At 36.0% G+C, this 18,310-nt stretch overlaps 1 protein-coding gene across 3 annotated transcripts in view; it reads right to left on the reverse strand.

The window, feature by feature from the left end:
- Positions 1 to 364: 364 nt before the first annotated feature.
- Positions 365 to 18,310, reverse strand: part of LOC149421691 (bifunctional 3'-5' exonuclease/ATP-dependent helicase WRN-like) — a 28,267-nt gene continuing 10,321 nt past the window's right edge. For 2 of the 3 annotated variants that reach the window (XM_089635016.1, XM_089635015.1), the window contains exons 5-14: positions 17,246 to 17,462; positions 15,290 to 15,483; positions 7,373 to 7,517; positions 6,870 to 6,998; positions 5,367 to 5,552; positions 4,718 to 4,838; positions 4,502 to 4,631; positions 3,214 to 3,424; positions 2,771 to 2,910; positions 365 to 2,653 (exon numbers count right to left, since the gene is read on the reverse strand). In XM_089635016.1, coding sequence (XP_089491142.1) covers positions 1,374 to 2,653; positions 2,771 to 2,910; positions 3,214 to 3,424; positions 4,502 to 4,631; positions 4,718 to 4,838; positions 5,367 to 5,552; positions 6,870 to 6,998; positions 7,373 to 7,517; positions 15,290 to 15,483; positions 17,246 to 17,462 — 2,753 coding nt within the window. In that variant the 3' untranslated portion in view covers positions 365 to 1,373. Of the gene's footprint in view, positions 2,654 to 2,770; positions 2,911 to 3,213; positions 3,425 to 4,501; positions 4,632 to 4,717; positions 4,839 to 5,366; positions 5,553 to 6,869; positions 6,999 to 7,372; positions 7,518 to 15,289; positions 15,484 to 17,245; positions 17,463 to 18,310 lie in introns of those variants that run through there. The other variant, XM_089635017.1, reaches the window with a different exon arrangement.

The following is an 18,310-nucleotide window of genomic DNA, read 5'->3' on the forward strand; positions in this document are numbered from 1 at the left end:
GTAGAGTCCCATATCCAAATATTCTTATGGACTATTTGTGATGGTCATTGGATTTGAAAAATAAAAGTATTATATACATTAGCATAACATATGTAAATTATTAAAAATGTACATAATATGTATTGAAAAAATTCAGCATTATAATACTAATTCCTAAAAATACAGCATTATAAAATAGTAGTATCTAATTTAATAATGATGTGAGTAATTGAGGCCCAATCCAGTTTGAAATAACTCAAACAAAATAAGATGAAAATAATAATAATTTGGAAACATCATTATTAATTTATAAATCTGTTATCGATCATGTTCATCATTATATACTATATATATATATATATATATATATATATATATATATATATATATATATATATAGTCCCAGGGAGAGATCGTATGCACGTCATCGACGATCGTCCTAAAAGCCGTTCATAACATTTATCCCACTCATACGTCTTGAGTGAGAAAAAACCGAATATACCAGAATGTCGAATGTCTTTAATCATATTTCTATAAATATTTGGCAAACGTATGTTTCTTTCGAATGGTATAACTATTATGGTATTGCCAGTTATAAAAACAAGCAAAATAATTTAAATGCTTTATTTCATAAAGAGCTCGCAATGATAATGAAATTCGCACAGGATGAGGATATTTCAAAAATTTCATATTTATTAATTAATAATTTTACCATACAAACAATATGATGTTATGTTATAAAGTTAAATAAGTTCCGATCCGGGATGATTTAGTTCTAGATTTGTAACATTTCAAATTCAAATGTCAAAGTAATGGAATGATAAAGGGACCACGTAATTTTAAATAATGGAATTTTTAGAACACTTGAAAAAAAATAATATTCAGATATTATCTGTCTTTTTCTTTGTGTGAAAATTGAATGATCTTTTATTATTTGTGAAATGTAACTAATTAAATTCTATTTTGCTGCAATTTTGTGTTTCTATATACATGCAAATTAATAATAATTTCTTCAGAAGTAAATTTTCGACATAAGTAAATATGTCCATATAAATAAATAAAATTCTTAAACTAATTTACTTTTTTATTTCGATTCCACATATTTATTAATGTGTGCATACAGATATTGTGTATCTGAATCATCCGCGTAAGTACTTATTGATACTAGATTATTGATATAAATTTATTATATTGTAAAGGTCCCATCAATGGTCACTGTGACACACCAATATAATAAGAAGCAAGTTACGACATACGTTCCATTCAAATGCTCATTGATGACGTTGGTACGAGCTCTGCCTGGGAACATTATTTTATAATTTATTCATCGTCTTATAACACAGCAGACAAAATTTAAAGTCAGGGAGACATAGTATTTTTAAATAGGTAACAGCTTAATCTATATAGACAGTCTTCTTTTTCTTTATTTTATCTTTTAAAACTGTGTTAGAATTCATCCAATCCGGCAGAACTCTTTTTGAAATGGCTCGTTTCTGGGTTTTCCCAATATCTTCTGCAATTGATTGAGATTCCAATACCTTCTCAGGTTGGCTATTCATTGAATGAATTGAACCCTGGGACAAAGCTTCAATCACAACTTGATCGAGTTGATCAAAACTATTACTTGAAAACATACTATCATTTTCCCACTCACATATAATAATTGTTTCTTTTGAAGTAGAAGAGTGTACATTAGGTTCTATTTCGTCGAGATTATTAGATATAAAATCACCTTCATTGCATTTTTCCTCATTCAAAATGCTAAATTGGTTATTATTATTATTTACTCTCATGAATGCATTTATACATTCTCCCTTTTCTATGTTCAATTTATCAGATATTATATCAACTGTGTCTGTTTCTACAAGTCCCAGAGTAGGAATTTTTATATCCAACAATTCTATCAGCGGAACTGGATTTAATTTTATACAACCAGAAACATTATTAATATCTTCTAAGTCTTGAAACTTTTGAGGGGTTCTATTTTGTAAAATATTTTTTACCTGAGAGTTTGGACTATATTTAAATACACAAGTATCGGTATCGAGTGTGTTTTCTTTTGGTTCTTTCTTTATGTCAATTATAAATGAGTTATCAGAGAAGTTATTTTGTACTTGTGAGCTTGGTCTATACTTAAATACACAAGTATCGAAACTGTTAGCTTTCGGGTCCTCATCCGGTTCTTTCTTTATGACTGTACTTTTTTCTAAGTAATTTAAAATGTTTTCTTCTTGAGAGCTAGGTTTATTGTTAAATACCCGGGTATCGAGAGTATTAGCTTTTGGGTGTTCATCAGGATCTTCTTTTATGATTATGTTTTTTTGGTACCTATTGAAAATATTTTCTACTTCAGAACTTGGTCTATACTTGAATGCACAAGGATTAATGATATTTTTTGGTTTTTCGTCTGGATCATTTTTAACAAGAGTTTTTTCGTAGTCGTTAACAAATGAGGATGAATACTTTGATAAATTTGGTATCCAATTATTGGAGGGTGTCACCAATGCAGAAACAAACTGTAAACTGTTGTTGATAGTGGTAATAGCATAGTCATCTTTGTAAGGAATGTTTCTTAAATGAATTCTGACATTCAAAAATGCCACGGCAATTTTAACTTCGTCTATTGAAACGTTTTCTGCACAAATAAATTTAATCTCCGTCAGTTTTTTCAAATCTGTAAAAGAAATGTACCTATATTTAGAGACAATTATTGTGGAAAGAAAATGGGACATTTTCAGAAAAATAAAATTAAAAAGTGTACATTAATGTTGCTATGGAAAGTAAATTTTACCGTAATTAATAGTCGGTGATTGAGTGGCTTGAATAATACTGGATAGAATAGAAGCTGATAAGAGTCGACGGATATCAACTTGCGAAGTAGCTTCTACACCAGAAATTAAGTGTTCAAGGATTATGTCTTCTGACAAATTTCTGAAATAGGAAAAACAATTAAATAATCAAAAGACACAAAAATATGTAATTAAAGATACAGAAAAGGTGAAACACTTCCAATTCAAAATAAATAAATTTACCTCAAGTTAATGATTTATTGAAACAATATTAAAACTTTTATCCTCCTTTTAAATTTAATTTTTGTTGGTTACCGGTTTCAGCCTATCATGGCCATCTTCGGGCTTGTACAGTTTTTCCTTAAACCAGGGTAATAATGATTTTAATAAATCATTATAATGAAATTCGACCAAAAATTGTTACTATCAAAAATATAAATATTACCTCATGTTAGCTATTTCATGAAGTGCCATCCCATCTTCAAACATCGATACAGAAAGAAATTCTGTGTCCTTTATATAACGCAGTGGACATTTTCTCAGTGCATCAAATAAGACAGTTGGTTCTTGCGGCAAATTTGTCTCAACAGTGTTTTGGACAATATCAACACAAGACTGGCCAAGTTGTTCAATAGTATGTAAAGATTCTTCATTGACTGAAAAAAGAATAAGAGACGACAGCTAAATTCGGATGAAGATAATTAATGGCAGGTAATCTGAAATGCTCGAATCAGCCGTTGGCGCTGGTGTAGTAGGCGATCATGCCAATCTTTGTTTATTCCTACGCACTGATGAGAGTTTTCTTTCCAGTTTATCTATAATTGTAATTAAAATGTCTCAATATTGTAATATGTCTTTTGTGTTCATCAAGAACGTCTGGACATAGGTTTCCAAATGACCAACAGTTAAGAAAAAAGTGGATTTTGACTCAATTCATAAAAATAAACTTATAAAAAATTGTGATATTTGCAATAAACATTTTGTTCTATTAGACTATGTGATGACTCTGGAACCTGTTTTCATCCTAAGTACAGTCTAATTTGAGCAAAATGATATTTTAATATAAATACAAATAAACACTAATTGGTACACCACTTTCAATACTTGAGTTAATCTCACTTTTCAACATTCTGGCTCTGAGAAAATCATTTGAAAATTGTTATTTCTGTAATAAGCCAATTTAAAATAAAACAGCAAAACTTATTTCACATTTTACTCTGTTAAAAGTATGTGAAGATTCATTCGTTCATAGGAAAGCAATTTGAAATAGGTTGACTTTATAAACAAACTAAGTCTTCCTTTTACCCATTTTCTTTAGCATTTCTATTTCTGAATATTATTTTTTATTAACTCCTTTATACTCCAACCACTATTTAAAAGAATGTCTGTAAATCCTTATAACTATTCTTACCATATCTCATAGCTGTCAAAGAATGCAAATGACCGACGACCACACAAGTGCCATCTGTATCGAGCTTTCGAGATTATCTGCCATTTATAAGTGATCAAATTAATAAAAAATACATATTGCCACAATATCAAGCTCATTATTTATTATTTTGTCATGAAGTCTTTGCTTACATATCCATGTATGCATGATTGTGATAAAATAGAGACCTACATACATACGTAGGCAGATAATCTAAATTATTCAGAAATACATAATTATTTTTTTATTAGCAAGGGAAGACGATAATAGCAGATAATTTGGTAGAAGTGGAAAATAGTCTGACCATTATTGTTTCCATGAAAGTTTGGAGAAGTTGTCAATACCGACAGCTCCTTTAAAGCATCATCTATGGAGACAGTTTGAGGCATCATTTTTTTAATACTTTCTAAAGAATTTTTTAGATTTTGTAGTTCCTGAAATAAAACCATTTTAGAGAGTTTGTAAAGATTGTGCATTGTTTGAGATTTAATGCAATTTTATAAGCTATTAATATTCCTACCTTTGCTAGTGCTTCGTTATCACATTGCGGCTGTGTTTGGACGGAACATACCTGTGGCGTAGGCTCATCTTTAATCGGGGGCATTTGCTTTTCAACACGCACCACCCCCTCTCTTTGTCTCCTTAAATTAATAAACATGGTATTATGCTCTTACCACTGACAACTTGCATTTGCTAATTCACTAACTGGTATGGAGTTCCACATACAGGTATGGCCGCCAATGGATCACTTATGCGACAACCGCATAGATAAGGTTAAAAAATGCAGGGATGGAAGAAAAAAAAGATATCCCTTATCCTTATGTTATAATATGGAGGGTGAGATTCCAGCGTGGTAGTATAAAAAAATACATGGCAAAGTTCCAAGAAAATTATGTTCTGTGTGTTGCCGTGAAATCTGGTTCAATGAACTCAAATTTGCTTCATGTTTAAGTGTCATTTTCAAAATTGGAACTTGTCAAGGATTCAGACAACTGATAAAGTAGGTACCTACCTCCCCATAAAATAATATTTTAACAAAAAATGATTGTCTTTTTCAAAATTGGAATTATAATATCCCGTGATTTTTCATGGGTCTGCGCTATTTATTCATCAAAAGATGATAAAAATTTCAAAGAATACTTTGTTAAAAATAAAGAATAATTTCTTACTTTAAGTTACAATTATCGCAACAATTTGGCTCGGCTTTTGTCGGTGGTTCTTTATCACTCTCAAAGTATGATATTATGTAATGCCGTCTGCATCCACTCGTAGAAACATAACGCTGCATGACAATGCTCAGAGCATCTTTGTGAGCTTTTAATTCCGGGGAGAGCTGGGAAAAATCTCTGAAGTACCTAGAAAATAGACTGGTGTTAAGTAAGGGACGTGCTTTGAAATAGTAATGACATACATAATTAATTTAAGTTTATCATATCTATTCCGCATCTACAGTCACAAATGTAATATTTCACATACACTACGACACTGGACCCTCGACACTAAGAGTATACACTGGGTGTCTGAGTGTGTACACCGCTGTTCGAAAGAGTGTCGGACCACAGATGTCAGAGTGCAGTCAGAGTGTCGCCCGCGGTGTATCGACTTTTGAAAAGCAGAACACTTTAAGCTAGACTTGCTGGATCATGTCGCTTCCGTGGAGCAAAGATGATACAACTAAACATTTAATTGAAAATGTGGAAGGGCTTCCAGAGCTCTGCAAAATATTGAATCCTTTCTAAAAAAAATAAAAAGCGATTGGGAGTTTGGCAGTAGTCTTTTAAAATACTGCAACAATACAGAGTAAAATTATACATTATTTGATTTATACAATTAAATAATGAATTACGGAAAAAAACAAACATTGACATGGTACAGGTGACAATTATATTTGCAAGTGGGCACTTTTTGAAAGACTGAAATTTATTAAAGCAACTGCGAAACACAAAAATAAATATAAGTGTTTATTTAGCCAATCGACTTCTCAGTTCAATTAGAAGTTTATTTGAAGCCGCATGTTTTTCTCTCCTTTTTATCCAGTCCTTGATCCAAATCTTCTTATTTTTACATCAACGTCATTTAAAAAGAAGCGCAACTTTGCGTCAACTGCTACGAACAGTCTGTCTGTCCATAATTGACTTTTCAACACTTAGTGTAGGCAAGTGTAGTGTAGAAACCCCCGATACAAATGTAGCAACACTGCAACTCGGACACTGCGGATGCTGATCCAGACACTCGAACATGATGGTAAGGACGGCTCATATACTAGTGTCTACATTTCTAGTTTGAGTGTCGAGTCTCTAGTGTCGTAGTGTATGCGTACCTTAAGGATTTATTACCCGGTCTAGCGGTTTAATATAAAATACTGTTCCACCGAAAGACAAGAGGAGGAAGATGTGCATAACATCTTTTATACAAACAGTTGGGACCTTTACGAAGAAATTGACTATTCATATAAAAAATATCAGATATGCTTTCCCAGAATTAAATTAGGACCGGCGTAAAAGGTAGAATTACCCTTCCCGCCTTAAGGGTGTTAAGATTGCCACGACGTGGGGCTAGAGATTGTCGGAATATCCAGGCCATGATAATGTTTGTAGATTGTCTAAATCCAGGATTCTGGCTGCGTCGCCCAACCTAGGCACTATATTAGAAAAATAATACATATGACTTACTTATGGACATCAAGGTCCTTTGGGGAATGATAAAGGACACATAGGGCTGGGAGGCCATCACGGCCTGCCCTCCCGGCCTCTTGGTAATATTTTTCCATTTCAGATGATGTACCATAATGAATCACACATCTAGAAATTAAACAGGAAGTTTTGAAAAATAAGCAGATGAATTAATCTCATAGAAACAATTTATTGCAACAATATTTCAGAATGTTATGCATTCTACGGGATAATATCATAACAATAAATCAAACATCCCTATTCTGAAGTAGCAAAGCTCTTGAATGGTGAGCTCCCGGGTCTTGTTACATGCACAGATTTTTATGTCTGAAATTTGTAGATTAAAGCAACTATTTTCAGCTAGCAATGCATTGTGATTGATACAAGCTTTTCACGGAAGAAAAAAAAGATTAGATGCAATATTGTTTTAGACAAAAGGGTGATTTAAAACACATGTGAAGCTGGGTAATAACTAGTAGTAAATTTAAATAGATTTTTCTTACCTTACATCCGGCTTGTTTATGCCCATTCCAAAAGCGATTGTGGCAACGATTATTTGAATTTCATTGTTAATAAATTGTTCATGGATTTTCTTTCTGGTTTTAAGGGGCAGACCAGCATGATAGAATTCACAATTAAAACCAATTCCTAAAAAGTCAGAAAGTATTACATTTAGGCTGTCCTTCCATGGGACGGTAAGGAATCGCCAAAAACCAAGTGCTGTAAGGAAGCGGTAAATGTTGCATGGTCTCTGCACATGACAGAAAAGCTATGTAGCTTGTGGTAGTTTGTAGCTCAGTAACCTGTCGGTATTGCAGATATCTGTTGTCGGTATTGCAGACAGATGTCTGAGAATACGGCCGAATGGCAGTCGCGAATAAAAACGAACAAATGTTATTGATAACAATGATAATAAATATCGAGCGCCCACTGAATCTTGGTACTGTAAGTACATATGGTAGTGAGTAGGGAATGCAATCCCGGTATACCGGGATCCCGAAATACCGAGATCCCGCAGACATTTTGCGGGACTAATCTCGGTCGAAAATTTTGCGGGATCCCGCTGGACTGGCGGGATTACAGAGAAGCTTCTTTTTTTTTTTTAATTTGGTACAATATATTTTTACATTTCAAAGTTTTCCAGTAATGTTGGCCTCACTGGGTGGCTTGCCCGTGCTGAGGCCTTCATTATATAAACAACAACTACAACTGCATTGACGTCAGGTCATCCACATCGGCTCATTGTGAACCTCAACCATCAACAAATAAAATCACTGACCATTTTTCAAGCGAAAACAATACCGTCGAAAAGAGGGTATCACGAATGGTGTCTAAAGATGGTTTACTATTCCGAGTTTTCTGTACCTCGTCGGATTTGCGAGATCTTTTTAAAGCCGGGGGTTTTAACTTACCAACATCGTCTAATTCAATCAAATTAATGGTTATGAATTACGGCAAGACACTAAAAATGATGGTTATTCAAGATCTTTTAAAGCTGAAAGAGAGCAACTACAGATTTACCCTCACTTACTCTGAATTACTTCGAGTCCGGTGGATTAAAAGGCACATACCTTCAATTCACTTACAATGCGCTAATGACTATTGTGCCAACCAGCTGGCTACCTTGTGTCCAATATCAGAAGCCGTTTATCAGATGACACAATTAATACTTACTCCAAAATAATGTTTAATTAAACTTATGATGCTCATTGTACAAGAATATTGTTTATCGTGTGAACGTTATTATTTAAATTTAAGTTTCAGTTCAATTTCAGTTTCAGTGCCGGCAATCCGGGCGTTAATTTTATTTTCATTTGTGTACATAGATTTCTTTTACCTACCTCACTAGACAAAGTCTGTTAAGAGGCGGATATGTTATGTAAATTTATGTCTTATCTTATTCATTGCCAATTTATGACTTGAACTTTACCTATGTCTAACTAAAGGTATACCTATTAATTAATCATTTAAAATGTCCCAAAGAACTTGTTTTATTATAGGTATAAATTTAAAACTCTAAAAACAAGGTTGGTAGATCGAGGTCTTTATTATACGATTGATTAGATATCTAAGTCCACTCTGCTGGATCCCGCAAATACCTGGATCCAGCGGGACTAAGATTGTTCAGTCCCGCAAATACCTGGATTGACATTTTCTTGCGGGATTGCATTCCCTAGTAGTGAGTAAGCTGTATACAGGAAGAACATCGAATCGCTCCCGTTCGCTCTGTGACCCGTTGGCATTGTTTGCAGGCCCCAATACAAATATATGGATCGATGGGCTCTCGGTTTTCGTCAATTCTTTACCGACTGCCTAAGACTTAATGTAATTAGTATAAATGACGAATGTTAAAACAAAGACAGCATTCTTCACTACTTTTCGTTTTGAGTAATAAGCAAATAATGATTTTTTTGTGTATTTTTACCACACTATGAGGTGATTTTTTCACGAAAACGGCGCCATACAAATAATCCAATCATTATTATTATTAAAATATAATTATGTTAGTAAGTGTTTCCATAAGTTCCACTCAATATTTTATTGTGATTGATTGGTAAACTATTTAGTTATTTTCAATTAATGTATGGAGTATGCCGTTTTTGTTGTGTAGAGATTAAATATTGCCAGTTTTGTTGCAACACATACGGGTTTTGCCGGTATTGTTAGCAACTGAAGACGCCATTTTTTTAGGTTCACACTTTGTATGGGGCGGCCATTTAGAATTTTATATTTCTGGATCTCTGATTGGCCCAAACAATTACTGCCGTTTTTGTTCTGTAACCTGAAGGAGATTTTCATTGTTGCTGCGGAACTAAACACGATAATTCAAAAATGTATGGGATGCTGCCATTTTTTCTCCTGTCAGCTTTGCAGCAGCCAATGGTATTTTTGACTCTTCATCCATCGCCATATCTAACTTTTAGAACAGTGGTGGATATTGTCGTCTTCGTTTTAACATGCCTAAAATATAGGGTTTTTTTTAGAGTGGTGAATTCAACTACAATGTACAACATATATATTATAACTATCTAAAGATTTACATAATTAATTTTCTTCTTTATAGTATATTTAATTAGGTCCTTCTTAATAGTACATTCAATTAATGTAGAAGTCAGTACCTGAGGACACGGTATGATCAAGTGAATCACATACTTGTGTCAGGCCATATCAAGAATCAGAATAACAGAAGGGTGTGTATGAAATGATGTTAGAATGGGAATGAAGTGAGGTGTGTGTGCCAAGGCCGAGTTGTTTGTAATTAATGTAGAATGCCTGAGGACATGGTATGATTGAGTGAATCACATACTTGTGTCAGGCCATATCAAGAATCAGAATAACCGAAGAGTATGTGTGAGATGATGTTTGAATGGGAATGAAGTGAGGTGTGTGTGCCAAAACCGAGTTGTTTGTAATTAATGTAGAATGCCTGAGGACATGGTATGATTGAGTGAATCACATACTTGTGTCAGGCCATATCAAGAATCAGAATAACCGAAGAGTATGTGTGAGATGATGTTTGAATGGGAATGAAGTAAGGAGTGTGTGCCAAGGCCGAGTTGTTTGTAATTAATGTAGAATGCCTGAGGACATGGTATGATTGAGTGAATCACATACTTGTGTCAGGCCATATCAAGAATCAGAATAACCGAAGAGTATGTGTGAGATGATGTTTGAATGGGAATGAAGTAAGGAGTGTGTGCCAAGGCCGAGTTGTTTGTAATTAATGTAGAATGCCTGAGGACATGGTATGATTGAGTGAATCACATACTTGTGTCAGGCCATATCAAGAATCAGAATAACCGAAGAGTATGTGTGAGATGATGTTTGAATGGGAATGAAGTAAGGAGTGTGTGCCAAGGCCGAGTTGTTTGTAATTAATGTAGAATGCCTGAGGACATGGTATGATTGAGTGAATCACATACTTGTGTCAGGCCATATCAAGAATCAGAATAACCGAAGAGTATGTGTGAGATGATGTTTGAATGGGAATGAAGTAAGGAGTGTGTGCCAAGGCCGAGTTGTTTGTAATTAATGTAGAATGCCTGAGGACATGGTATGATTGAGTGAATCACATACTTGTGTCAGGCCATATCAAGAATCAGAATAACCGAAGAGTATGTGTGAGATGATGTTTGAATGGGAATGAAATAAGGAGTGTGTGCCAAGGCCGAGTTGTTTGTAATTAATGTAGAATGCCTGAGGACATGGTATGATTGAGTGAATCACATACTTGTGTCAGGCCATATCAAGAATCAGAATAACCGAAGAGTATGTGTGAGATGATGTTTGAATGGGAATGAAGTGAGGAGTGTGTGCCAAGGCCGAGTTGTTTGTAATTAATGTAGAATGCCTGAGGACATGGTATGATTAAGTGAATCACATACTTGTGTCAGGCCATATCAAGAATCAGAATAACCGAAGAGTATGTGTGAGATGATGTTTGAATGGGAATGAAGTAAGGAGTGTGTGCCAAGGCCGAGTTGTTTGTAATTAATGTAGAATGCCTGAGGACATGGTATGATTGAGTGAATCACATACTTGTGTCAGGCCATATCAAGAATCAGAATAACCGAAGAGTATGTGTGAGATGATGTTTGAATGGGAATGAAGTAAGGAGTGTGTGCCAAGGCCGAGTTGTTTGTAATTAATGTAGAATGCCTGAGGACATGGTATGATTGAGTGAATCACATACTTGTGTCAGGCCATATCAAGAATCAGAATAACCGAAGAGTATGTGTGAGATGATGTTTGAATGGGAATGAAGTGAGGTGTGTGTGCCAAGGCCGAGTTGTTTGTAATTAACGTAGAATGCCTGAGGACATGGTATGATTGAGTGAATCACATACTTGTGTCAGGCCATATCAAGAATCAGAATAACCGAAGAGTATGTGTGAGATGATGTTTGAATGGGAATGAAGTAAGGAGTGTGTGCCAAGGCCGAGTTGTTTGTAATTAATGTAGAATGCCTGAGGACATGGTATGATTGAGTGAATCACATACTTGTGTCAGGCCATATCAAGAATCAGAATAACCGAAGGGTGTGTATGAAATAATGTTAGAATGAGAATGAAGTGAGGTGTGTGTGCCAAGGCCGAGTTGTTTGTAATTAATGTAGAATGCCTGAGGACATGGTATGATTGAGTGAATCACATACTTGTGTCAGGCCATATCAAGAATCAGAATAACCGAAGAGTATGTGTGAGATGATGTTTGAATGGGAATGAAGTAAGGAGTGTGTGCCAAGGCCGAGTTGTTTGTAATTAATGTAGAATGCCTGAGGACATGGTATGATTGAGTGAATCACATACTTGTGTCAGGCCATATCAAAAATCAGAATAACCGAAGAGTATGTGTGAGATGATGTTTGAATGGGAATGAAGTGAGGAGTGTGTGCCAAGGCCGAGTTGTTTGTAATTAATGTAGAATGCCTGAGGACATGGTATGATTGAGTGAATCACATACTTGTGTCAGGCCATATCAAGAATCAGAATAACCGAAGAGTATGTGTGAGATGATGTTTGAATGGGAATGAAGTGAGGTGTGTGTGCCAAGGCCGAGTTGTTTGTAATTAATGTAGAATGCCTGAGGACATGGTATGATTGAGTGAATCACATACTTGTGTCAGGCCATATCAAGAATCAGAATTACAGAAGGGTGTGTATGAAATGATGTTAGAATGAGAATGAAGTGAGGTGTGTGTGCCAAGGCCGAGTTGTTTGTAATTAATGTAGAATGCCTGAGGACATGGTATGATTGAGTGAATCACATACTTGTGTCAGGCCATATCAAGAATCAGAATAACCGAAGAGTATGTGTGAGATGATGTTTGAATGGGAATGAAGTAAGGAGTGTGTGCCAAGGCCGAGTTGTTTGTAATTAATGTAGAATGCCTGAGGACATGGTATGATTGAGTGAATCACATACTTGTGTCAGGCCATATCAAAAATCAGAATAACCGAAGAGTATGTGTGAGATGATGTTTGAATGGGAATGAAGTGAGGAGTGTGTGCCAAGGCCGAGTTGTTTGTAATTAATGTAGAATGCCTGAGGACATGGTATGATTGAGTGAATCACATACTTGTGTCAGGCCATATCAAGAATCAGAATAACCGAAGAGTATGTGTGAGATGATGTTTGAATGGGAATGAAGTAAGGAGTGTGTGCCAAGGCCGAGTTGTTTGTAATTAATGTAGAATGCCTGAGGACATGGTATGATTGAGTGAATCACATACTTGTGTCAGGCCATATCAAGAATCAGAATAACCGAAGAGTATGTGTGAGATGATGTTTGAATGGGAATGAAGTAAGGAGTGTGTGCCAAGGCCGAGTTGTTTGTAATTAATGTAGAATGCCTGAGGACATGGTATGATTGAGTGAATCACATACTTGTGTCAGGCCATATCAAGAATCAGAATAACCGAAGAGTATGTGTGAGATGATGTTTGAATGGGAATGAAGTAAGGAGTGTGTGCCAAGGCCGAGTTGTTTGTAATTAATGTAGAATGCCTGAGGACATGGTATGATTGAGTGAATCACATACTTGTGTCAGGCCATATCAAGAATCAGAATAACCGAAGAGTATGTGTGAGATGATGTTTGAATGGGAATGAAATAAGGAGTGTGTGCCAAGGCCGAGTTGTTTGTAATTAATGTAGAATGCCTGAGGACATGGTATGATTGAGTGAATCACATACTTGTGTCAGGCCATATCAAGAATCAGAATAACCGAAGAGTATGTGTGAGATGATGTTTGAATGGGAATGAAGTAAGGAGTGTGTGCCAAGGCCGAGTTGTTTGTAATTAATGTAGAATGCCTGAGGACATGGTATGATTGAGTGAATCACATACTTGTGTCAGGCCATATCAAGAATCAGAATAACCGAAGAGTATGTGTGAGATGATGTTTGAATGGGAATGAAGTAAGGAGTGTGTGCCAAGGCCGAGTTGTTTGTAATTAATGTAGAATGCCTGGGGACATGGTATGATTGAGTGAATCACATACTTGTGTCAGGCCATATCAAGAATCAGAATAACCGAAGAGTATGTGTGAGATGATGTTTGAATGGGAATGAAGTAAGGAGTGTGTGCCAAGGCCGAGTTGTTTGTAATTAATGTAGAATGCCTGAGGACATGGTATGATTGAGTGAATCACATACTTGTGTCAGGCCATATCAAGAATCAGAATAACCGAAGAGTATGTATGAGATGATGTTTGAATGGGAATGAAGTGAGGTGCGTGTGCCAAGGCCGAGTTGTTTGTAATTAATGTAGAATGCCTGAGGACATGGTATGATTGAGTGAATCACATACTTGTGTCAGGCCATATCAAGAATCAGAATAACCGAAGAGTATGTGTGAGATGATGTTTGAATGGGAATGAAGTAAGGAGTGTGTGCCAAGGCCGAGTTGTTTGTAATTAATGTAGAATGCCTGAGGACATGGTATGATTGAGTGAATCACATACTTGTGTCAGGCCATATCAAGAATCAGAATAACCGAAGAGTATGTGTGAGATGATGTTTGAATGGGAATGAAGTAAGGAGTGTGTGCCAAGGCCGAGTTGTTTGTAATTAATGTAGAATGCCTGAGGACATGGTATGATTGAGTGAATCACATACTTGTGTCAGGCCATATCAAGAATCAGAATAACCGAAGACTATGTGTGAGATGATGTTTGAATGGGAATGAAGTGAGGTGCGTGTGCCAAGGCCGAGTTGTTTGTAATTAATGTAGAATGCCTGAGGACATGGTATGATTGAGTGAATCACATACTTGTGTCAGGCCATATCAAGAATCAGAATAACCGAAGAGTATGTGTGAGATGATGTTTGAATGGGAATGAAGTAAGGAGTGTGTGCCAAGGCCGAGTTGTTTGTAATTAATGTAGAATGCCTGAGGACATGGTATGATTGAGTGAATCACATACTTGTGTCAGGCCATATTAAGAATCAGAATAACCGAAGAGTATGTGTGAGATGATGTTTGAATGGGAATGAAGTAAGGAGTGTGTGCCAAGGCCGAGTTGTTTGTAATTAATGTAGAATGCCTGAGGACATGGTATGATTGAGTGAATCACATACTTGTGTCAGGCCATATCAAGAATCAGAATAACAGAAGGGTGTGTATGAAATGATGTTAGAATGAGAATGAAGTGAGGTGTGTGTGCCAAGGCCGAGTTGTTTGTAATTAATGTAGAATGCCCGAGGACATGGTATGATTGAGTGAATCACATACTTGTGTCAGGCCTTATCAAGAATCAGAATAACCGAAGAGTATGTGTGAGATGATGTTTGAATGGGAATGAAGTAAGGAGTGTGTGCCAAGGCCAAGTTGTCTGGTGGTCCATTCTCTCTGCCTACCCTTGGGTAAACGCATCATGGTTATTAAGTTGTTATTTTATTGAAAAAATCTCATTTTACCTTTTAAAATTGATGCTAACTTTTCTGTGTTTAGTTTTGTTAGACAATAAATAATCATTGAACTATTTTTTAGATTGAACGCATCATTTTCATTGATGACAGAACTTAAATCCGCATATATACTGGGTGACTTATCTCTGACTTCAAAGAACAAATTTGGTCTGTCGAATCCTGAACACAGAACTTGAGGACTTCTGGAAAAAGAAGAAAAAAAATTATAGAACAGTTAAGGTTAGAAGGAGAGAAAAATGTAAGGAAATATAATTCTTTTCCATTGATATGGTGGGGGTCAAAGTGGAACATCATAATCTCTGAGCCAGTCTAGTCATTGATATGGTGGGGGTCAAAGTGGAACATCATAATCTCTGAGCCAGTCTAGTCATTGATATGGTGGGGGTCCAAAGATATTAGAAGAACGAGATGTGCTATGAGCAGTTCATACTGTGCGGAATTGTTTTGCCCAGTGTCGCCGGTTTTGTTCACCAATACTACTTAACTGCACACCTTCGCTTGCGCTAAGGTATCCGCACTAATACAGAGAACAGATTTCTGTGCGTACACGTCCCGATAGTATTCAAAGTACCCTAATTAGGTAGTACTCCGCCTACGGTCCGGCGGCCAACATAGCATATCTCGTTCTTCTAATATCTTTTTGGGGGTCAAAGTGGAACATCATAATCTCTGAGCCAGTCTAGTCATTGATATGGTGGGGGTCAAAGTGGAACATCATAATCTCTGAGCCAGTCTAGTCATTGGGTCCCTTGAAAACTGTTAGAAAATATAAGGTTTTCCTACAGCATTTATTTTTGGTCAGTACCATTGTTGTCTATGTGCTAATGTTTAAAGCTTAATAGCTGCATGACATGCTTTTGCTAATGTACTTATAGCTCAATAGCTGCATGCTGCATGACATGCTTTTGCTAATGTACTTATAGCTCAATAGCTGCATGCTGCATGACATGCTTTTGCTAATGTACTTATAGCTCAATAGCTGCATGCTGCATGACATGCTTTTGCTAATGTACTTATAGCTCAATAGCTGCATGCTGCATGACATGCTTTTGCTAATGTATTTATAGCTCAACAGCTGCATGCTGCATGACACGCTTTTGCTAATGTACTTATAGCTCAATTGCTGCATGCTGCATGACATGACTTTGCTAATGTACTTATAGCTCAATAGCTGCATGCTGCATGACATTCCTTTGCTAATGTACTTATAGCTCAATAGCTGCATGCTGCATGACATGCTTTTGCTAATGTACTTATAGCTCAATAGCTGCATGCTGCGTATATAGCTATATAGCTCAATATAGCTCAATAGCTGCATGACATGGTTTTTGGAAGCTCTACAGTGTTTGCTGAGGAAAGGTGGAATTTGTTGTATTGTATTGTGCAAAAGCAAACTTGTACGAATTACGATGGATTGTATCAACAATGGTGAAGGTTTTGTTCATTATTACTTTTTGTTTGGGTGAAATCAACATTTTTTTATAGTGTTGACTCTTTTGTTGCTATTTAAATGTCAGTGTGGTAAATCAAAAAAGCTTATTATTCAGAAAACTGATAAAATCATGCCTAAAATTCAAGGACGTGTATAAGGGGGGAGGGTTTACAGGCTTTAAACTCCCCCCCATCAGTATTTCGCATTACATGTAAAAAAACTAAATAATAAGTTGTGGTAAGTAGAGTTCCCAAAAAACTTTCTAATAAATTTTCAAACCACTCCCCCCACCCGACCCTTTTCACCCTTTCTCCCTCCCTCCAGGGGCGAAACCCCCCGTGTGAATGCTATAGCTATATCACTGTTAAAATTGTTAAGCACCCCTGAGATCAAATTCTTTACTAAACAGCACAAAAAAATGGTTTCATAATAAAATGTTCAGAATCCTAATAAGATTTCGGTGAATATAAATAATCAAATAGACTATTCCTTCTCATATTTCTAAGTCCCACCTTAGTCCCAATGACTCAATGATATCGTTAGTGACTGCATTGGTTGCAGTTGCAGTGACGGCTAGTATTGGAATGGACGGCAGCAGCTTGCGGAGTTTCCCGAGGTCCCTGTACTGGGGGCGGAAAGCGTGGCCCCACTGGGACACACAATGGGCCTCGTCTATTGCCAGGAGACATATTTTTGTGGCTTGGTGGAGGCGTGTCAGTAGATCTTCACCTGAATATAAAAGGTTAATTTTTATTGAATTTGTTAGAGATTTCTGGTAGAAGAGGGACAAATAATGCAAATCCTTTTGATACAACATTTCCTTTAAAATCCCCTTTACATTTCAACAGTGCTCTTAATCTGAACTATGCAACTGTCGCATATGTGAGCAACGGCGGCTATCCTTTTACGCGGATGTCACATATATGATTCTTGAAGATTAAAACACACAAAACAAGCCTCTTGTTGGGATAGATTGGCGAGATCAGTAAAAAAATATTTACACAACATTGTTGAGTGTACTACTAATAGATTGGTTGTACCTCTCTCATCTTCCCATAAACGACTCATGTAACAGAAAGATGGGCTACAGTGAAGTAGCAGTACCATAAGCCAGTAGATCCATCCTCACTTCCTGAAAAGTGCCACCAATGAGCTAGACAAGCTGGACAACTTAAATACCTGTATATTTTTTATAGTTAGTTTTAAAAATTAAAATAATTTACAAAGTTTTCGAAAAATTTATTTTACAATCATGCTTTTTTGAAAAACAGCGCCAACTGTTGGACCTAAAAGCAACACGCGCTATAGTTTCTCTATCTGTACAGAGAGACAGACTGAGCCACAGCAAGGCGTGGCGGGGTGCAGCTAGTAATTTTAATAAATTACAATATTTTCAATTCACATTGCAAAATTTCTCACAATTATATTATGTAATATTTTATTACCTTTCTAAACCATCAAAGACAGGGTTAATAACCGGTTTAATATTTTTTGAAGGTACGTGCCAAAAAAAGCAGTATGGTCGTGGTCGTATGTGGGACATCTAATTTAAAAAAAATATTTAAACATTTTTATTA

Source organism: Hesperophylax consimilis, chromosome 8, assembly GCF_061612785.1.
Source record: "Hesperophylax consimilis isolate HC1 chromosome 8, BYU_Hcon_1.0, whole genome shotgun sequence".
In the NCBI taxonomy this organism is placed as follows: Eukaryota; Metazoa; Arthropoda; class Insecta; order Trichoptera; family Limnephilidae; genus Hesperophylax; species Hesperophylax consimilis.